General features: G+C 36.4%; 2 protein-coding genes across 2 annotated transcripts; both read right to left on the bottom strand.

The window, feature by feature from the left end:
* Window positions 1-10: 10 nt before the first annotated feature.
* Window positions 11-13052, bottom strand: LOC134843659 (VPS35 endosomal protein-sorting factor-like). Its single transcript, XM_063859857.1, has 9 exons — window positions 12854-13052; window positions 12344-12604; window positions 11443-11647; window positions 10913-11159; window positions 10391-10806; window positions 8276-8559; window positions 1630-2263; window positions 1143-1351; window positions 11-903 (listed from the first exon to the last, which is right to left on the bottom strand). The coding sequence occupies exons 1-9, from the start codon at window positions 13046-13048 to the stop codon at window positions 139-141; spliced, it is 3216 nt and encodes a 1071-aa protein (XP_063715927.1). The 5' UTR covers window positions 13049-13052; the 3' UTR covers window positions 11-138.
* Window positions 13053-15054: 2002 nt separating this feature from the next.
* Window positions 15055-20018, bottom strand: LOC134843699 (probable ATP-dependent RNA helicase DDX27). Its single transcript, XM_063859932.1, has 5 exons — window positions 19795-20018; window positions 19414-19588; window positions 18863-19084; window positions 16513-16696; window positions 15055-16290 (listed from the first exon to the last, which is right to left on the bottom strand). The coding sequence occupies exons 1-5, from the start codon at window positions 20013-20015 to the stop codon at window positions 15188-15190; spliced, it is 1905 nt and encodes a 634-aa protein (XP_063716002.1). The 5' UTR covers window positions 20016-20018; the 3' UTR covers window positions 15055-15187.
* Between the last annotated feature and the right edge of the window lie 170 nt (window positions 20019-20188).

The following is a 20188-nucleotide window of genomic DNA, read 5'->3' as shown; positions in this document are numbered from 1 at the left end:
TTCATGTTTTAAACCCATGAGTAAAATTTGAATAATCAGCGCAAATGTAACTTGACGATAAATTAAATAAGAAAACGTGAATAGAAAATATAATGTATAAAAATAAATATCGGATTTATAGCAAATCTTGTATATAAATTACTTGGCATCGGGAATAGCCGAAGTCAGTTTGCGATATGCGCTCATAGCCGATTCTAATTCAGGTGTCACAATATTTGCTGCAGCAGCTTCGCTTTTTAACTCCTTACGCGCATAAGTTAGCAAACTGCGCAGCATTTGCTTTTCCTTGAAAGAACTTCTTAGCACCAATTTTGGGATATATCTCTCACAGGTAATCACAACATGCGATGCGCTACACGGACAGCAGTAGAGCAAGCTTCTTATGTAATCAGTCACTAACGGAACGGTAAGTGTTGGATTTGTGTTGATTTCTTTGTTCAGCTCTGTAATCAGATGTCGACTGATTTTGTTCATCTCTGACTGGTATTTCTTATCAGCTCCGTACCCATATAGGTCCCCGTTATTGTCAACGTATGGGACCTTCAGAGTCCATTTTGACTGAGCAAACGCAGCTAGTGTCTTGAGAGCGTTGAGGTAAATGTTGAACTTAGCTGCAGTTTCATCGGGTAGTGGGAATTGGGTGAATTCATGAATGGCTGATTTGAAATGGAATAGGATGCCTTGGCTTGGGTAATCAGGCATCATAAGGAGAGTTGAGAATAAATTAGCTGAGAAAGCCACTATCCAAGGCTCTGTGGATTTGGTGCGATTAGTTGCGCTTCTATGGCCTGTTGAAACATTAGCTGAAGTATCAGGTACAGATAGCGGGATGAATTTAATCGTCCCAATGAGAGAGGAGAAAAGGGAATCTGCCTGTGCAGTCGAACAGTTCCATAATGCAACCTAAATGCCAGCAATTTTAGTTGACTTTCTATGGAAAAAATTATATACTTTAGCGCAAAAATGAACGTGCCATACTGATACTGTTTAAAAAAGTTTGTAAAAAGTAACAAATCTTGCTTATTTGAACTCAACCAATTCAAAAATAATTTCCTGGAAGAATTGAGGAATTTTAGTCGCTTGAACAAATCTACGGTTCGAATTGATATCCTCTATATTTCTTTTCGAAGTCTCGGTCTAACCTGAGCTGTATTGAGATAGAGGGAGAGACGTGTGATTATGTTTTCGATGGAAGGTACGGTGATGATACTGAATGCTATGCATGCTCTGATGAAGGACGAAGTGCGTTTGCTGTGTCTTCCCGACGGCATCCTGCGAAGTGTCTCCATGGTCAGAGTGTTCACTCTGTGAACTAGTTCAGTGATCACTGATTCAATCAGGAAGAAACAGGCTGAAACATTATTGCTTTCGTATAATATTTGTTGAGATATTCTGTTTTAAATCTATTGCTGAAAACGTACACGAAAACACCTTTATCCGTTCTCGAAAACTCCGTAAAACCTAAAATTAATTGTCAGCTATTTAAAAAACTTACAATTTACTTTAAAAAACAAAAATAGTTAGATGTACTTCGATTTCGTTATAGTATCGAGTATACGAAGAAACGAAAGAATATTTTAAACATAAATTACTAGTTTTTTAAAAAAAAAGGTATAAAATTATATTCACCTCTCGCTTCGACATAGAAATTCAACTGTGCTTCGAAATCATCTCCGAAAGTAATTCGATCGAGCATCTTCAAAATCAACTCAGCCACCAAAAGAGAGGTGTGACTCTGACCTCCAAATCCTTGCCCATTTTCAGTCAATTCTCGTGCCAAATTAGTCACACTTTTCATCGAAAACGAGGACAGGTTGTCATGCAGATTCTTGCCGATCCTCAACAACGCATTGATAACTATAGGATCCACTATCGGCTCATCATTTGAGGTGTTATTGATAAACATTTCCAAAATCAAGTGATTGACTTCATAGCGTTTTGATTGGTCGCTTTGAAACAAATCCAAAAGTGCGAGAAAACTTTCCAGACTTAGAAGCTGCGCACAAGTAGATCTCGATGATTGTCTGAACATACATCGCACAGAATCAGTCAGTTCGTTCAGAACTTTTTCATACTTCCGTTCTGGGACCACGTGTTTGATCAGGCCTTTCAGTATTAGTTCCACGTGGTCCGGTGTCAGGCATTTGGCTGCAAATTCAAGCCAAACATTGGCAACTCGCATAAACTCCTGGATGTTGTCCAATTTCAGAACCGCTTTCCAAACCTCATTAAGAAGCTCCCACTTTTCTGCCATCGAGGCGATCTAAAGATGCAACATTAATACCAATTCACTTCCCCAAGAGATTATTCAATATGTTTTGTGAAGATTGCCAATTTGTATAGTTTTTTTTTATTTCCTTGGCTTTTTTCAGACAAAAAAAAATAATTATTTAAACGACAGATCGTCATTTGAAGTTATGAACAAATAAACACATAAACACAATTTTAATAATTAAATAAAAGATGAAGAGAAAATCATGCTTCAGAAAGACTAGCACTTGACTCGCACCTACGGTGCTTCAAATAGATCGTTGAACGTAAAAAATAGCTTCTTAAAACATGTACTAAAACAGCGATATTTTAGTGACCCTAATTTAATGCAACCGTGAAGATAACTGGGCTCATCTATCAGGTTTCTTTTCTTTTAAAAAACACCATATCTCGAAAAACAAGAAGATTTGACAAATTAAATTCGAGGGCAGATTTGCTACCCTAAATTGTTCCCTGGCAGCATTCCATCGTAGATTTAGAATTTCAAGTTATACTACTATATTTAAATCTAAGTTTTTTTTTGAAAACAGTATTAAAATAAAAAATCATGAGAAAGGCCATATTCTCGGAAACAAAAAAAGTGAGCAGGTAAGGTTAGAGGCCCTGACAGTACCCCCCCCCCCCCCCCCTGATTTGTATACTGATGGTAGACGAAGAATTCCCTGACAGTACCCCCTGATTGGCACCCTGACCGTACCCCCTGAACGTACCCTGACAGAACCCCACCATTAGGGTTAAGAAGTTCAAGATCGGTTAGTTTTTTTAATTCAATTTTTATTGCAATCCCTGTGAGTGTACCCCGACAGCACACCAACATAGGGTTGAGAATTTCAAGTTTCATTAATTTTGTTTTATATCAAAGTTTTTTCAAATAAAAAACAAATCATAAAAAACTCCATATCACGAAAACCAAAAACATTCGAGCAATCATACTGGGACGCCAGAATTGCAAATCCTGAGTATAATTCGACAGTACCCCCACTATAGGGTTGAGAATTTCAAGTTTTGTTACTTCATTTTATATCTTATTTAGAAAAAAAATGAAAAAATCATTAAAAAACGCCATATCTCGAAAACCGAAACGATTTGAGCCGTCATACTTGAACACCAGATATGCAACCCCTGAAAGTACCTTGAAAACACCCCACTATAGAGCTGAGCAAAATCTGTTACTTTAATTTAAATCTAACTTTTGGAAAAAAAAATGAAAAAATAATAAAAAACGCCTTATCCCGAAAATCAAAAAGATTTGAACAGTCATACTTGGACTCCAGACGCCGACTTATTGCAAATTTTAAATGCAATCCTTCTGAGTTCACCCCGACAGCACAGCAACATAGGGTTGAAAATTTCAAGTTCGGTTACTTCAATTTATATCTAAGATTGTTTGAAAAAAAGAAATTGAAAAAAAAAAAAACGCAATTTCTCGAAAACCAAAGGATTTTGGGAGTCACAAATAGACGCCAGATTTACAACTACAAAGTTAACCCTGACAGCACCCCACTATAGGGGTGAGCAAGTTCGGTTACTTTAATTTAAATCTAACTTTTGGAAAAAAATGAAAAAATAATAAAAAACGCCTTATCTCGAAAATCAAAAAGATTTGAACAGTCATACTTGGACTCCAGACGCCGACTTATTGCAAATTTTAAATGCAATCCCTCCGAGTTCACCCCGACAGCACAGCAACATAGGGTTGAAAATTTCAAGTTCGGTTACTTCAATTTATATCTAAGATTGTTTGAAAAAAAGAAATTGAAAAAAAAAAAACGCAATTTCTCGAAAACCAAAGGGTTTTGGGAGTCACAAATAGACGCCAGACTTACAACTACAAAGTTAACCCTGACAGCACCCCACTATAGGGGTGAGCAAGTTCGGTTACTTTAAAAAAAAATTGAACTAAACATAAAAAACGCCATTTCTCGAAAACCAAAATGATTTGAGCAGTCAAAATTTGACGCCAGTTTTGAAAATCCAGAGTGTATCCTGACAGCACACCACTTTAGAGTTAACAATTTCAATTTCGGCTACTTCATTTTGAATCAACATTTAAAAAAAACATTGAAAAACTCCTACAAAAACGCCATACCTCGAAAACCAAAAAGATTTGAGCAGTCATACTTAGACATCAGATATGCAACCCCTGAAGGTAACTTGACAGCTCCCCACTATAGGGTTGAGCAAGTTCGGTTACTTTGAAAAAAAACTGAACTAAACCATAAAAAAACGCCATTTCTCGAAAACCAAAATGATTTGAGCAGTCAAAATTTGACGCCAGTTTTGAAAATCCAGAGTGTATCCTGACAGCACACCACTTTAGAGTTAACAATTTCAATTTCGGCTACTTCATTTTGAATCAACATTTAAAAAAAACATTGAAAAACTCCTACAAAAACGCCATACCTCGAAAACCAAAAAGATTTGAGCAGTCATACTTAGACATCAGATATGCAACCCCTGAAGGTAACTTGACAGCTCCCCACTATAGGGTTGAGCAAGTTCGGTTACTTTGAAAAAAAACTGAACTAAACCATAAAAAAACGCCATTTCTCGAAAACCAAAATGATTTGAGCAGTCAAAATTTGACGCCAGTTTTGCAAATGCAGAGTGTATCCTGACAGCACCCTACTTTAGTGTTAACAATTTCAATTTCGGCTGCTTCATTTTGAATCAACATTTTTAAAAAAATACTGAAAAATTCCTACAAAAACGCCATATCTCGATAACCAAAAAGATTTGAGCAGTCATACTTAGACACCAGATATGCAACCCCTGAAGGTAACTTGACAGCACCCCACTACAGGGCTGAGCAAGTTCGGTTACTTAAGTTTATATCTAAGTTTTTTTTTCTGAAAAAAAATTGAAAAAATTCTAAAAAAACGCCATTTCTCGAAAACCAAAAAGGTTTGAGCAGTCATAATTGGACAGCAGCTTTGCTACTCCAGAGTGCATCCTGACAGCACACCACTAGAGTTGAGAATATCAATTTCGGTTACTTTATTTTGAATCGAAATTAAAAAGAAAAACATTGAAAAAAGTCCTAAAAAGACGCCATATCTAGAAAACTTAAAGGAATTGAGCAGTCATGCTTGGACGCCAGCTTTGCCACTCGTGAGTGTACCCTGACGGCAGCCCACTATAGGGTTGAGAAATTCAATTTCGGTTAATTTATTTAAATCTAAGTTTTTTTTTTACCTAAATTTAAAAACATAAAAAACGCCATAGCTCGAAAACCAAAAGGTTTGAACAGTCATATTTGGACGCCAGACGCCGAATTATTGCAAGTTTTAAAAGCAGCCTCTGTGAGTGCACCCCGACAGCGACAGCACATCAACATAGGGTTGAAAATTTCAAGTTCGGTTACTTTAGTTTGTATCTAAGTTTTTTTCTTGAAAAAAAAATTGAACTAAATCATAAAAACGCCATTTCTCGAAGACTAAAAAGATTTGAGCAGTCATAATTTTGACGCCACTGTAAACCCTGACAGCACCCCACTTTAGAGTTAACAATTTCAATTTCGGCTACTTCATTTTGAATCAACATTTAAAAAAAAAACATTGAAAAATTCCTATAAAAACGCCATATCTCGAAAACCAAAAAGATTTGAGCAGTCATACTTAGACACCGGATATGCAACCCCTGAAGGTAACTTGACAGCACCCCACTATAGGGTTGAGCAAGTTCGGTTACTTTAAAAAAAATTGAACTAAACCTTAAAAAAACGCCATTTCTCGAAAACCAAAATGATTTGAGCAGTCAAAATTTGACGCCAGTTTTGCAAATCCAAAGTGTATCCTGACAGCACCCTACTTTGGTGTTAACAATTTCAATTTCGGCTGCTTCATTTTGAATCAACATTAAAAAAAAACATTGAAAAATTCCTACAAAAACGCCATATCTCGAAAACTAAAAAGATTTGAGCAGCCATACTTAGACACCAGATATACAACCCCTGAAGGCAACTTGACAGCACCCCACTAAAGATCTGAGCAAGTTCGGTTACTTTAAGTTAAATCTAAGTTTTTTTTTGAAAAAAAAAAATGAAAAAAATCCTAAAAAAACGCCATTTCTCGAAAACCAAAAAGATTTGAGTAGTTATAAGTGGACAGCAGCTTTGCTACTCCAGAGTGTATCCTGACAGCACACCACTATAGAGTTGAAAAATTTAAGTTCGGTTAATTTTATTTAAATCTAAGTTTTTTTTACCTTAGTTTTTTTAAATTTAAAAATCATAAAATACGCCATAGCTCGAAAACCAAAAGGTTTGAACAGTCATATTTGGACGCCAGACGCCAAACTGGGAGTGCACCCCGACAGCGACAGCAGATCAACATAGGGTTGAAAATTTCAAGTTCGGTTACTTTAGTTTGTATCTAAGTTTTTTTTGAAAAAAAAATTGCTAAATCATAAAAAACGCCATTTCTCGAAAACCAAAAAGTTTTGAGCAGTCACAATTTGACACCAGTTTGTCAAATCCAGAGTAAACCCTGACAGCACCCCACTTTAGAGTTAACAATTTCAATTTCGGCTACTTCAATTTGAATCAACATTTTAAAAAAAAACATTGAAAAATTCCTACAAAACGCCATATCTCGAAAACCAAAAAGATTTGAGCAGTCATACTTAGACACCAGATATGCAACCCCTGAAGGTAACTTGACAGCACCCCACTATAGGGTTGAGCAAGTTCGGTTACTTAAGTTTATATCTAAGTTTTTCTTTAAAAAATATTGAAAAAATAATAGGAAACGCCACATCTAGAAAACTAAAAAGAATTGAGCAGTCCTGCTTGGACGCCAGCTTTGCAACTCATAAAAGTACCCTGACAGCAGCCCACTATAGGGTTGAGAGCTTTAAGTTCGGTTATTTTACTTAAAATCTAAGTTTTTTTAATTAATTTTTTTTAAATTTAAAAATCATAAGAAAACGCCACATCTCGAAAACCAAAAGGATTTGAGCAGTCATAATTTAAAGCCATATTTGCGATCCCTGAGCGTACCCTGACAGCACGCCATTGAAGGGTTGAGAAATTCAAGTTCGATTACTTGATTTTAAATCCAAGTTTTTTTTTGAAAAAAAAAATTGAAAAAATCATAAAAAACGACATATTTCGAAAACCAAAAAGATTTGAGCAGTTATATTTCGACGCCAGATTTTCAACTCCTAAGTGTACCCTGACAGCGCCCCACTATAGGGTTGAGCATGTTCGGTTACTTTATATCTAGGTTTTTTTTGAAAAAAGAATCGAAAAAAATCATAAAAAACGACTTATCTCGAAAACCAACAGGATTTGAACCATCATACTTGGACACTAAATAAGCAATCCCTGAGTGTGCCTTGACAGCCACCCACTATGGGGCTGAGCAACTTCGGTTACTTTAATTTACATCTACGTTTTTTTCGAAAAAAAATTGAAAAAATCATAAGAAACGCCATATCTCGAAAACCAAAAAGATTTGAGCCGTCATACTTGGACTCCAGATATGAAACCCCTGAGTGTACCCCGACAGCACCCGCTATGAGGCTTAGAAACTAATTTTTAGTTCAATAAATGGTGATACAAAAATTTGGTAATTTTACTTTGCGAATATAGAAAAAATGTGGAGTTGAAGCATTCGCCCTACAACAGATGCCTATTTTGTAAGCCTATTTTTGAAAGAATTGAAATGTTTACTCAAGTTGACCTTTTAAAATCAGTTGTAGGGCGAATGCTTCAACTCCACATTTTTTCTATACCAACATAGTGACTTCTTAAAAGTGTGCCAAATGAAATTTCTTAAGCATTACAATATACGAAATAGCTTAAACGTGCAAAAATCTTTCGTTAAACATGCAAAAAATATTACGTTCAAAAAGCTTAAATGTGTCAACATAGGGACTTCTTAAATATGCCGACATAGGGAATTCTTAAACATGTCTTATGTGAAACGCCAATTAAATAAGGTATAGATAGATCGATAGATAGATAGATAAAGGTCATTCAAATGGCAAAAGCTGATTTTACCCTGCCATGTAGACATTTCTCCCCCAGAATCCTGTACAACTCCGACTTCCTCACAATTAATTTGGTCTGATTCTCATCAACCACTTCCCTTGTACCCTTCAGTGCCCTCTTGTCCTGGCTGATGAAGTCCGTGAAGTAGTCCAGCTGTGCACAGATGTAGTCTGGAGGGAATGTGGAGAAGACTGCGTGTCTGAGTACTATGTGCGTTTCACACCTGTCTCTGATTGAATCTAACATTGTGTCTGAGGAGTTGCAGATTACACACTGCAGAAGCCACTCGGCAGCTAAAACAAACATCAAGTCAAGGAAAAAACTAAAAAAAGAAAAATTTCTTTTTCAAATTTGTAGCATAATTAGTTTCAAATGGTAACAAGTATAACCGGTTGCAGCGCAAGTTGCACTGAAAATTCCGACCAAAATGAAAAAATGAAGAAGAACGATTTTTTTCAAGCGGCGTCGTTTTTTTGTTCATGGTATGAGAAGAATTGAACGAAAGCCCCGAACTTCGATAGTGGTGGTAAATTAGGTTCATTTGACCACAGTTTTCCTCATAAAGTAGAAAAAATTCAATAAAAAAAATTCGATTTTTTTGTTCCCAAGAAGGTGCTGAAAGAACCTTCGTACACTGACTTTACTGGCGTAAAACTAAGTTTTCGCGGCTTAACTTGAAGTATAAGCTTCCTACACAGAGGCGAAGTTGCACTTCGCATACACAAGCAAAAATATGACCAATAACGCTACTGGGAAAAATGAATGAGTAAAACTATGAGTCTACACAATTTCTGAGATGACGCACGCCAATTAAGACGCATTTGCAGTACCAGTCAATTTGGAAAAAAGAAATTTACCAGCTAACATGCCTAAATTTATAGAACAGTCTATGGAGCAGTAATAACATGAAAAAAATAAATGTAATTAAAATGAAATGAACATTTTTTCAATTTGAGATTTTTGTGAAAATCATTCCCCCACACGCCATAGTAAAACGAAAAAATAAATTTCGCTTCTAGCAAAAAAATGAATTATGGAAAATAAGCTTCCTTCAACCAATTTGGAACGATTTCTATGACGAATTAAATCTCCGCTTACTCGTTAATAGCGCGAAATATATCGCGCGTTATTTGTCCCAAATTGGCCAAAATGGCAATTTGTATACCCCCCATAACTCTATAAAAATGATCGCGCGTGAAACATCTTTCCAAATTTAAGCTTAGGACAACAATACTTTTTGAATGAAATAGAAACCCCGTCAAAAATGGATAGTTAAAACTTTGTAATTCGTCTGAAGAAAAACAAACAACCCCGAGCCCAAATATTCCGTTATTTCGTTACGAAAGTCGGAAGAAAAATAGCCTGTGTTAAAATCCTTAGCATTGGCTGTAAATAATAGCTGATTATCGATCAAAAGGAACACATTTTATCGCAACAATATTTGCATCGCAACAATATTTGCGACTTAGGTTGGAAAAAAAGAAAGATAGTTCGTGCTATAACACAAAAATTGCTTGTGTAATTATAAGACTACTCGTTCTATTTGCTCGATACTAGACCAAAACAACTAAAACAGCCGAAGACAAAATTCCTCCATTTTTTGGGGGTCGGAACAAAAATGAGATCTTTGAATCGAGAACTTTTTGATCTACTTGTTTGAAACGTAGGAAGGCGTTTATGCACAAAGATGATGTTTTTAAGTACAACTGATTTTGGAATGATATTTTGAATCTATTTTACCCACAGGCGAAGCTTCATTTCGCAAAAACTAGCGAGAACACGGCAAAAATCAGCTCTAAAAAGTAGAAATAGGCCTCGAATTAGTAAGAAAAAAAATCGGCTACGTCTAGGATTCGATCTGCGACCTAGAGATTGTGAGTCTCACGCATTAACCACTCAGCCGCGAACGCTAAATAAATCACAAACACTAGCTACAAATAAAGCAGAGAACAGATGTTATGAAATTTCCAATGCTACAGATTGTGTTTATAGCAAAATGCTACCAAATAAGTGATTACTTTTAAGGCATACGAGTTAGGTTAGAAAAAAGAAGGTTCGTACTTATACACTTAGCTCGCAAGCCCGCTAGTGTAGTGATGGGCTTTAAATTAAACAAAATATTACCTGGCAGAAACAGCTGGTAGTATGGCGGCACTTCTATACTGCAGTTCTTTGCAATTTTGTTCACAATTGGAGTCTTTATTTGATCAAGACACAGCAAAAAATCGTTGAAATTCTCCATCAGACAATCTCTATACTCAGGGGCGAGTTGCAAACAGGCTCTGCACAAATAAGCTCTCGTGTATACAGCCACTAGCGGGTCTCCGATTCCCCGAATCATTTTAGTGATCCGCGTCAGTGCACTTTTGTATTCGCCCATGGTTAAGAACCTGTAGCACCTTAAGACTGCAGTCTCGGCGTAAAGACGTGGAAGCATTTCGCGGACCGAGTAGATTTTGTAGAACCAGTTCCGAGCTAATTCCTTCACGCTGTCTGGGACCATTTCAGGAGTGAATCCCTCGGACAGAAAAGCTGCTTTGCTAAAACGGATACATCAACTTTCATAAGTTCCTCTTGCATAACTTGCATATCGCTAATTCCACTTAACATTATTTTTTCGCTTACAATTAGCTCAGTTATACTAACTCTTTCAGTCGCTTATAGACTGCTTTCCCAAACGTCTCCACAATGTCGGTTATCAGCACAAACTTGCTCGGGTAGAATTCTACCACTGATGTATCTACTAGGAGTTTCACACACTGGATGACAATTTTGAACGCCTTCACTTTCTCTTCATTGTTCCAGGCACCCATGAAGCCACTGTTCATTTCGTCTATCTTAGCTATATACTCTCTCTGACTCAAGTTCTTTCCACCAGTTATCCCTGTTTCGGCTATAAAAACAAAAAAACCATGTTTGAAAAACAATACTGAAAATGCCATTTGTGCATGAAAAGTTTTTTCCGATATCCTACTCAAAAAGTAATCTCTATTTTCACAGAAAATACACGATTGCAATTAGAATACAAAAAATGCAGGATCTGAAAAAACTTTTGGGATCAGTAAAACACAATTAATCCTATTCGTGGAGTGTGAGAATTCTCGCCAGCTTGCCAACTAAGCCATTTATTTCTCTATTAAATTTGAACAAAAATTTGAGTGGCGTTATTGTCTAACCCATTTCATCCAACTGGTCCAGCCTCCTAGCTATCTTCTCTTCCACTGCGCTGCCACCTTTTACGGACGTCTTTGGGATTCCGTCCAGTGAGATGGTCAGTTTCTCCGTGGTCGTGAACTGCTCTAGGATCTCGATTCTTTTGATTGACCAGGGCACGAAAGAGTCGCCGTAAGGACCAAAAATTTCTGCCGCAGATTCCACACTCTAAACAAACAGTTTTGGCATACTAGGCACTCCTTTATATTACTTTAGAAGCAGGCGTCGCACATCAAAGATAAATCATATCATTTTTGGAAAGTATTACTCATTAAATATAGCTTTATTTCCAATTTTTCCGACAACTAGCGATTTTTCATGTCCAGAAACACCTAATTTTTGCAAAAAATCGCTCCATCAATAGAATATAATAGCTGCATCTAGCGAGTTTAGTGATAGAAATCAGCATCTTGAAATAGAACAGTCAACAGATGGTTGGAAAAGAATAAAAAAGTCTGAAAGAACTCCGGAAACGGAAAACAAATAATTGAAAATTTAACAATTTCGATAAAAAAATATCACGTTGAAGCTCTTTGAATTTCAAGAACTTTTTTCCGCTGGGAATTCAGAAAATTAAGTCCACTTTTGAAATTAGATGTCGTTTTACGTTGTTCGCTACCTTTATTTTTTTTTTGCTGTTCGATAGAGGAGTTTGCCTTTCTTTTTACTAAGAAAATGAACTGAGCTAAAAAAAAAAATCAAAACTCCGGCCATGAAAAATCAAATTTGAGCTTGAAAAAACTTTCCCGAAAAAAAAAACGAAAAAATCGTCACAACCTTTAGAAGTGAAAATTACATCGTTCATTTATGCTTAACAAGAAAACAAAAGACAGCCTAGAAAACAGAAAAAAGTAAATTACTAACCGACGCAGTTGACACAGCACTTCCGCTTCTCAGTTGTTGTCTGAACGAGTTGCCCGCAGACATACTCACAGCAACACCTCCGAATGACTTCGAGCTAGAAGCAGCAGCAGCAGCAGCACCAAGAGGATCATTCAACATGCCCGATAGATTTGACGCACTCTCTTCCTGGGCCATGGCCATTTTGGATAGGGGGTCGTCGAAGTCTTTCTCCGAGGACACAATCTTTGGTACCATAGCAGCTGTAGTTGCCGATCTCACCACCTAAGAAGAAGCATTTAAAAACTATCTCAATTTGTCATGAAAAGGGCCCCTAAAACTAATTTGTTTTTTAAAACTCTTGGTCGTCTATTTTTGATACTAATCAATTGCTTAATATTTGAATTTTTCAAAAAAAATTTCACGAGCCCTAAGAACTTGAAGTCAAAAATCTGTTAAAGAACGGCTGGGGAGAAACTATGACATCGGCTAAAAAAAGATAACAAGTAAAATGTTGGAATAAATTGTGATCACCTGTGACTTTTGGGCGTCCACCTTCTTGATATTTAACAAAGGATCGAACTCGCATGCTTCCGACCCTGGGAAGTTTCTCTGCTCAGCTGCGATTGAGAAGTCTTTGGCTTTCCAAACTGAGGGCACCACAGGGTCAGACGCAACCCTTTTGACATTGACAGTGTCGCTCCGCTTCTCGACAGTTTCAACTGCCATGGCAATATCTGAAAGATATTCCAGCCTTCGGAAAGAGTTTTTTGTTTCTTTTTGAGTAAAAAGTTTTAGCTTCACCCTAGTTTTAGCTTCAAAAAAAGATCGAAAATGTCGAAAAAAAACTATATCTAACAAAATGAATAAAGCTAGTTTCGAAACAAAACATGCCAAGACAAGAGAATGTGAAATTAGCATCGCAATAAATTTACCAATCGGTAACAAAGCCAAAAATACCTTAGCAGAAACCTTTCGAAATGAAAAAAAAAATCAACACGACTTACGAATTATAAAAAGTTATTCAGTCCTACTCGCCCCCAAAACTTTATTAGCTCTTCAAGTGAAACAATATGCGGTCCATAAGCCGATATAATATACGCCGAATTCTATAAGGCCGAAACAAAATTTTAAAAAGCAGAAAAAATGCAAAAAGTAATATGATTAATAAGAAGTTACAAGTCCCCCCACACCCTCAAAGCACACAAACGCACATATGAATTAACTATCAATTCTATTAACCTTTTTAGTATTTTATGCAATCGAGAGGCGAGCCAATATGTTTCCGTAGAGACAACTCAAAAAGGTCACTAAGCCAATAAAATATAAGACGAAATCATTTGGGCAGAAAAAGTTTTAAGCTAGACTTTGAAGAAAACATACTAAGTCAAAGCTACGAAATTGAAAACAGCAAAAGTCAAAACACTAAAAGCAACTTTAGTGTAACTCGCGTACACTAAAAAAAAACAATTTTATGATGTGGCAACTAAGCCGACAAAACATAACCAGGAAATAATAAGCCGACAATTTTTTTGAAACGGAATTTTTCCCGTTTGAAAAAAAAGCAGTTCCTGTCAGATTTGAACCCAAGACTATTACCGTCCCAGGCGTATTCGTTGTCTTTCAATCAAGCTTGTCGGAGACGCAAAAAAAATTGAATTCATTCTGAACTTACCCTAAAATAACTACTTTTAAATTTTGACCATTCTGTGATCAAAGTTATTAAGTGGGAAAGTCTAGTAACTGATTGCAATATCCATGCTTATCGCAACGGTAATGACCGTTATTACTATCGGATTACTTCGAATATCGCTTCATTTGGGAGTGTACGTCTTAATCAACACAGACACAAAGTTGCAATTCGCATACACAAGCAAAAATATGACCGATAACGCTACTGGAAAAACTGAAAACTTTGAGTCTACAAAATTTAAAACTTGGAGTCTAAAAAATTTCGTTAGTGACGCACGCCAATTATGACGCATTAGCAGTACCAGTCCATTTGAAAAAATTACCAGAAGAAAAATTTACCAACTAACATGCCTCAATCTAAAGAGCAGTCTATGGAGCAGTAATAACATGAGAAAATTAAATGTACTAAAAAAATTTCAGTTTTTTATAATTTCAGATTTTTAAGAAAAAATCATCCCCCCACGCGCCATATCAAGTACTTTCGCTCCTAGCAACAAATAAATTATGACAAATAAGCTTCCTTCAACCAATTTGGAACGATTTCTATGACGGATTAAATCTCCGCTTACTCGTTAATAGCGCTAAATATTTCGCGCGTTAATTGTCCCAAATTGACCAAAATGACAACTTTTAAACCCCCATAAATTTACAAATAAATGATCACAGGTGAAATATCTTTCCAAAATAAAGCTTAGGTTACCTTTGAATGATATAAAAAAATACTGTCAAAAATGGCTAGTGATCAGTCGAAATTTGTCTGAAGAAAAAAAACCACCATGAGCACAAATATTCCGTTATTTTCGTTACGAAAGTCGGGAGAATAGTAGTCTGTGTTAAAATACTTAGCATTGGCTGTATTTAATAGTTGGTTATTGATGAAAATGAACACTTTCAAAATGAACACATTTTATCGCAACAATATTTGCGACTTAGGTTGGAAAAAAAAGATAGTTCATACTATAACACAAGCATTGCTTGTGTAAATATTGGATTCCTTTGAGAGTGTACATCTTAATCAAAAATTGGATTCTTTGCCGTTTTTCCTCCAGTTCTTTCTAGATTGAAATTTGATTTTAAAGTGAAGTCAGTCATCTGAATTAAATCAAAAAATTATTAAGACATCAATTTAAACTCGATAAATCAATCATTCAGGATTTTAAAAAACTCACAAAACAACTACTTTTTCTTTCCTCGTTTTGCCCTCTTTGCGTCGAGATACTGACTTTTTATTAATTTTTTTTCCTCTTTATCTCTAGCCTGAGCCACCTCTGCTTTTCTGGATTGAATTTTTTTCTCTTGTTTTGTCAGAGACTTTTTCTTTTCAGACGTTTCACAACTCTCGGCATATTCTGCAAGCTTGTTACTCAGTTTTTTCTCCATCCGTTCTCTGTGAGACTGGAACCAAGTTCGTTCGGACTCCGAACTTACACTATTTTTGGCTCCTGGCATCCCATAGAGATCCTCATGTTGCGTCAAAGTTGCTTCCGCTTTTTTGATTCTAGCCTCCAATTTGTAAATGTCGGCATTTGCGTCCTCGTGCGAATTGACACTTTCAATATCTACTTCAATAGCATCCAAAACTCCTTTGTAATACTCGATAACTTCAGAAGGTATGCTTCGATTTTTCAACGTTGTCCTCGAGTACTTCAGAACCTCTTTCATAATTTTCCGGTCTTGCTCTCCATATAAGGTCAGTGAAACTCCACTTTTCCCAGCTCTGGCTGTTCTTCCCACCCTGTGTATATACTGCTTGTAGGTCTTTGGCATGGAATAGTTGATTACAGTTGTCACTCCCTTGATGTCCAAGCCTCTAGCCGCCACGTCTGTAGCAATCAGCACTTCAAACTTACCATCTTTGAATCTGTTTAGCGTGTCCAGCCTTATAGTTTGAGGAATGTTTCCATGGAGTTCACCAGCTGAAAGTCCAAAAAGCCCCAAAACAATATGCATACGTCTCGCCAATTGTTTCGTTGGCACAAAAACAATAATACGATTAGTGAAGTTTCGAACTAAAAGTGACACCAGCATTGCTTCTCTGTACGGTTCCATCTGAGGTCGAATTCTCACAAACTCTTGTCTCAAGTTCTGAGCCACTCCCAAACTTGAGTCGACATAAATCTTGACCGGGTCGCGCAACGACACAACAGCTAGATCTCTGACCTGGTCTGACATTGTGGCAGAAAACAACATGGTTTGCCTACTCCGGGAACATCCCTTGACAATTTCTTTGATTTGATCCTCAAAGGACTCGTCAAGAATCCGATCAGCTTCGTCCAAAACTGAAACAACAATGTTTCCAAATCAAAATTATGATTTTTTGCAGCATACGGCAAAAATCCAAAGGCATCAGCAATATTCAAAATGATCCCTCGATTATTCTCATCAAAACTCAAATGTGTCTAACCAACATAAAATTGAACTACAATAATGGTTTCCATGGAATACGATCACTTCAGCTAAGTTACTTAATGAGTTCTTGCTTATATTATACTCATACTAACCCAAAATTTCGATATTTTGCAGGTGAAAGCTAGGCGTGTTGACTAAAATGTCAATTAGTCTACCAGGAGTGGCAATGAGGACATCAGGGAACCGTCTAACAGCGTCCTCTTGTGTCTTCAGATCCAAGCCACCAGTAGCAAGAGTTATCTGAATCTTGGAGAATTTTGCCAAGCTTTTTGAAACCTGAAGCAAAATGGCCTTTAAGGAACAATTTCTCCATATATACATTAACTTTGAGCACAGAGGCGAAGCTGAGCTTCGCGCCACTTGCGATTCACAAAGCAACCGACTCGAAGAAAAAAATTGACCAGTATTGAACAAGCTCGAAAAACTTCGCATTATGCTACACATCGCGCTACAATATACAATATAGTCAGTGCAAAAAAGACAACAGATCTAAAAAAAATTTAAGTAAATTATGTTGAAAAAACTACAGCTACGAAAACTTCATGGTTGTATCGGATGAAGTTCATAAACAGCCGTAAAAACAATAGGAAACCATTCACCTGGCGACAAAAGCAAAAAAAATTTGGGTCAAAACCTGTTGAGCCGAAAACAAAACTGCTGACAAAAAAAATTTCATAAGGTTTTACAAATTTTTACGAGACATCCATACTGAGGCACAGAATCCTTCATGAATATATTTTGCCCTCAAAATTACGCAAGATAAGTTGACTAAGCCAAAATAATAAACTATTAAAATTTAAAAAAAAAACAAGAAAAAAACGCAAAATCAGATTTGGTAAAATTACAAATTACAGAACTTTCAGTTCTAATGTAAAAACTGTTTAAATTGGAACGAAACCTATGGTTTACAAAGTGAGCCACAAAAACTCTAACAGATTTTTAGAATGTGCGTTTATAAATAACGGAAAATGAACCGACAGGAACAAGAAGGAGAAACACTAACACGAAAAAAATGTGAGAAATTTTTTTGAAAAATTAATTACTACATGAAACAGCCTTTACTCAATTACTACTTAAATGGTAGTTTCATTTAAATTTGAGCATGTCTGAAGTGATAAATTCCAACAATTCGGGTCCAAATTATCCTTCCTACTAAAAGTACCATTCTGTGAACAAAGTTGTTTACGAGAAAAAAAGCCTATTACCCAATTGAAATACCCTTGCTTATCACAAGGGTAACAAGGAAAGCCGGTTTCTGTGCAAGCAGCATATGTTTCGACCAATCATTCAAAAAATTCCCAGTTTTTTTGTGCGTGTCTCGATGAGGAAACTAATCGAACACGTAGACAGTAAGTGATCAAGACATTATCGACAAGTTGTTGTCAAAAAATGAATAAACAAGTTTGTTGCCATATTTTTGCAGAACAAATTTAATTAAAAAAAAACTTTTTATTGCCAAGTTAGCGCTAAAAAAGCATCCAAAACTAGTTTTTCTGGAGTGAAATTAAGTCTTTCACTAGCTAAAATTATTATTTTTGAGTTTAAATCTTGACTGAAAAGGTTTTAATGTGTTGCATCACTCGACCCATTCCATTGATTTTTTTTGTTGTAAAATAAACTCGACCATTTCCTATGACTATTTGTTGTACCTAATTTTACGTGAAAAAGACACTAAGCACAATCGAAGACAAAATTCCTGCCCATATTCAATGGTCAGAACAAAAAAAAACAGCCTAGAGTTGCAAAAAAAACACTGAACGCAAGGAAACAGAAAAGGTACAAAATATATAGCCTTCAAGCTCTTTAAGTTTCCAGAAAATTCATGATTGATACTTTTTGAGCATAACTATCTGACAGATGCAAAATGATAATGAGCGCAAGAAAACAAAGCCAACAGACAGTTGCAAAAGAGTCAATGAACGGAAGTAAACAGAAAAAAATTTTGAAAAACCTCAATTTTCAAAGAAAAAAATGAAAGCACTAAAACTCTTTTAGTTTTGGGAAAAAAATTATGACTGGCATTTCTTGATATAAATACCTAAATTTGAAAAAACTGAATCAAAAAGTAAAAATTTCATTTCGCAGGGAAATCTGAAAACTAAATTCCACTTTCGAAACAAGAAGTCGATCACTTTTTTCGGGACCTTTACACTTTCGCTGTTCGATAGTGGAGTTTGCCTTACTTTTAACAAGGGAAATGAACTGAATTCACAAAATCAAATTCAAACCGCGAAAAAGTAAACTAGAGCCTGGACAAATTTTATGACTTTTCTTGAAAAAAAAACTAAACAAACTACGTTCATCGACTCTTAAAATGTATGCAAATTTAATACATTCAAGATTCATTATGACTCAAAATGAGTTACAAGGACCAATTTACTTGAAGCAGTCAAAAATCTTTGCTAGCGGTCAAAAATCGATTTCACGTCTCTGCATTCCAACCTGGAACACTTGCACCGCGAGTTCTCTCGTAGGCAACAGCACAAGTACTCTCGTAACTGCAACCCCGTTAGCTGGTTTGAAAAGAAGTCTCTCCAGAATGGGCAGCATGAAGGCGGCTGTCTTTCCCGTTCCAGTGGATGAGCAGGCACAAATATCCTTTCCTTGTAGGCCGATTGGAACACATGCTTGCTGAATGGGAGTAGGTACATCATAACCCATGGCCTAAAAATATCAGGATAAATATCATGCAAGCAACTTCAACCGTTCAATTAAATCATGATTTATAAAATTATGGGGAATAGCTTACATTCTACTCAGATTTACCAATTGATTTACATTAACAAGAGTAGCCGGTTGCGGTGCAAATGGCACAAAAGGCGCAAACAGAAGATTCAATAACTGTTTAAGAAAGGGTCAAGGCCGCACTTCGTAAACGTAAGCAAAAAGAGGCAAGAAGACTCCGACCAAAAATTTCAATATACTTTAAGACAATTTACTCATTTCAAATTCTGGGATGTGTTCAATGAAAGCAGAGCAAGTGGGTTACGCACACTGATGCCTTTGAGTAGTGGACGGGAGAGATGCATCTCGTCGAATCTGAGGAAGTCCTCCTCCTCTTCATCCTTCACAGCCGGAATGGCAGTAAAGTCCTCCAAGTTACCATCTCTCTTCATCGCCTTCTGCTTCACACTACTGTTCTTCGCTTTCACCACGTCCGCCTTCTTCCTGAAAATTACCACACCCTGGCTACCCTTGAGAACATTTTCACACAGCACTTAAAATTCATTCAAAACATATCTAGCTTTCGATGGCCCATCTATTCAACAAGCAAACTGAAGGTTTTCAAAATTCATTTTAAACGTGTTACAACCTTGTTGAAACCTCAATCCACAATTTGACCTTGCAACTAATCTAACAGTATCAACACTTACGCTTGTTCCTTTGTATGTTGCAATACTCTGCTATAGAAATCTTTCTTCTCTTTTGTCACATTTTGAATCAGGAGATCAATTGTAGAGAGCGATGACTTTAATTCTTCGTCAGATTCTTTCTCCACCTCCTTCGCTTTCTTTTTTTTCTTGCTCTTCACTGGAATTGAAACATCATTTGGATCGAATGAGAATCCTTCGTTAAAAGCGCTACAGCGTTTCATTGTCTGTCTGAAAATGACGTTATTCATTTTCGGCGAACAATTAAACTTAAAGCTAGTTGCATTCTATCTTTTTTCATGTAAAACATGATCAACGAGTTCTAGTACCAGATGCACAAAATTTCCAGACAACCCTTCACGGATTTCACGCCTACGTGAAAATTTTGTCGAAAAAC

Source organism: Symsagittifera roscoffensis, chromosome 4 (genome assembly GCF_963678635.1).
Source record: "Symsagittifera roscoffensis chromosome 4, txSymRosc1.1, whole genome shotgun sequence".
NCBI lineage: Eukaryota > Metazoa > Xenacoelomorpha > Acoela > Convolutidae > Symsagittifera > Symsagittifera roscoffensis.
Note: the sequence above shows the minus strand (reverse complement) of the source record. Positions and strands in the feature narration are given on the sequence as shown.

Excerpts from the sequence above, each read along its gene's own strand:
- LOC134843659 (XM_063859857.1), bottom strand. The coding sequence starts at position 13,048 with ATGGCAGTTGAAACTGTCGAGAAGCGGAGCGACACTGTCAATGTCAAA. Across the intron at positions 11,648-12,343 it reads GTGCTGTGTCAACTGCGTCG|AGTGTGGAATCTGCGGCAGA; the intron begins GTTAGTAATTTA and ends CTGTTTGTTTAG. Across the intron at positions 8,560-10,390 it reads CTACCAGCTGTTTCTGCCAG|CTGCCGAGTGGCTTCTGCAG; the intron begins GTAATATTTTGT and ends TGTTTGTTTTAG.
- LOC134843699 (XM_063859932.1), bottom strand. The coding sequence starts at position 20,015 with ATGAAACGCTGTAGCGCTTTTAACGAAGGATTCTCATTCGATCCAAAT. Across the intron at positions 19,589-19,794 it reads CAACATACAAAGGAACAAGC|GAAGAAGGCGGACGTGGTGA; the intron begins GTAAGTGTTGAT and ends GGTAATTTTCAG. Across the intron at positions 16,697-18,862 it reads TCGCGGTGCAAGTGTTCCAG|GTTTCAAAAAGCTTGGCAAA; the intron begins GTTGGAATGCAG and ends ATTTTGCTTCAG.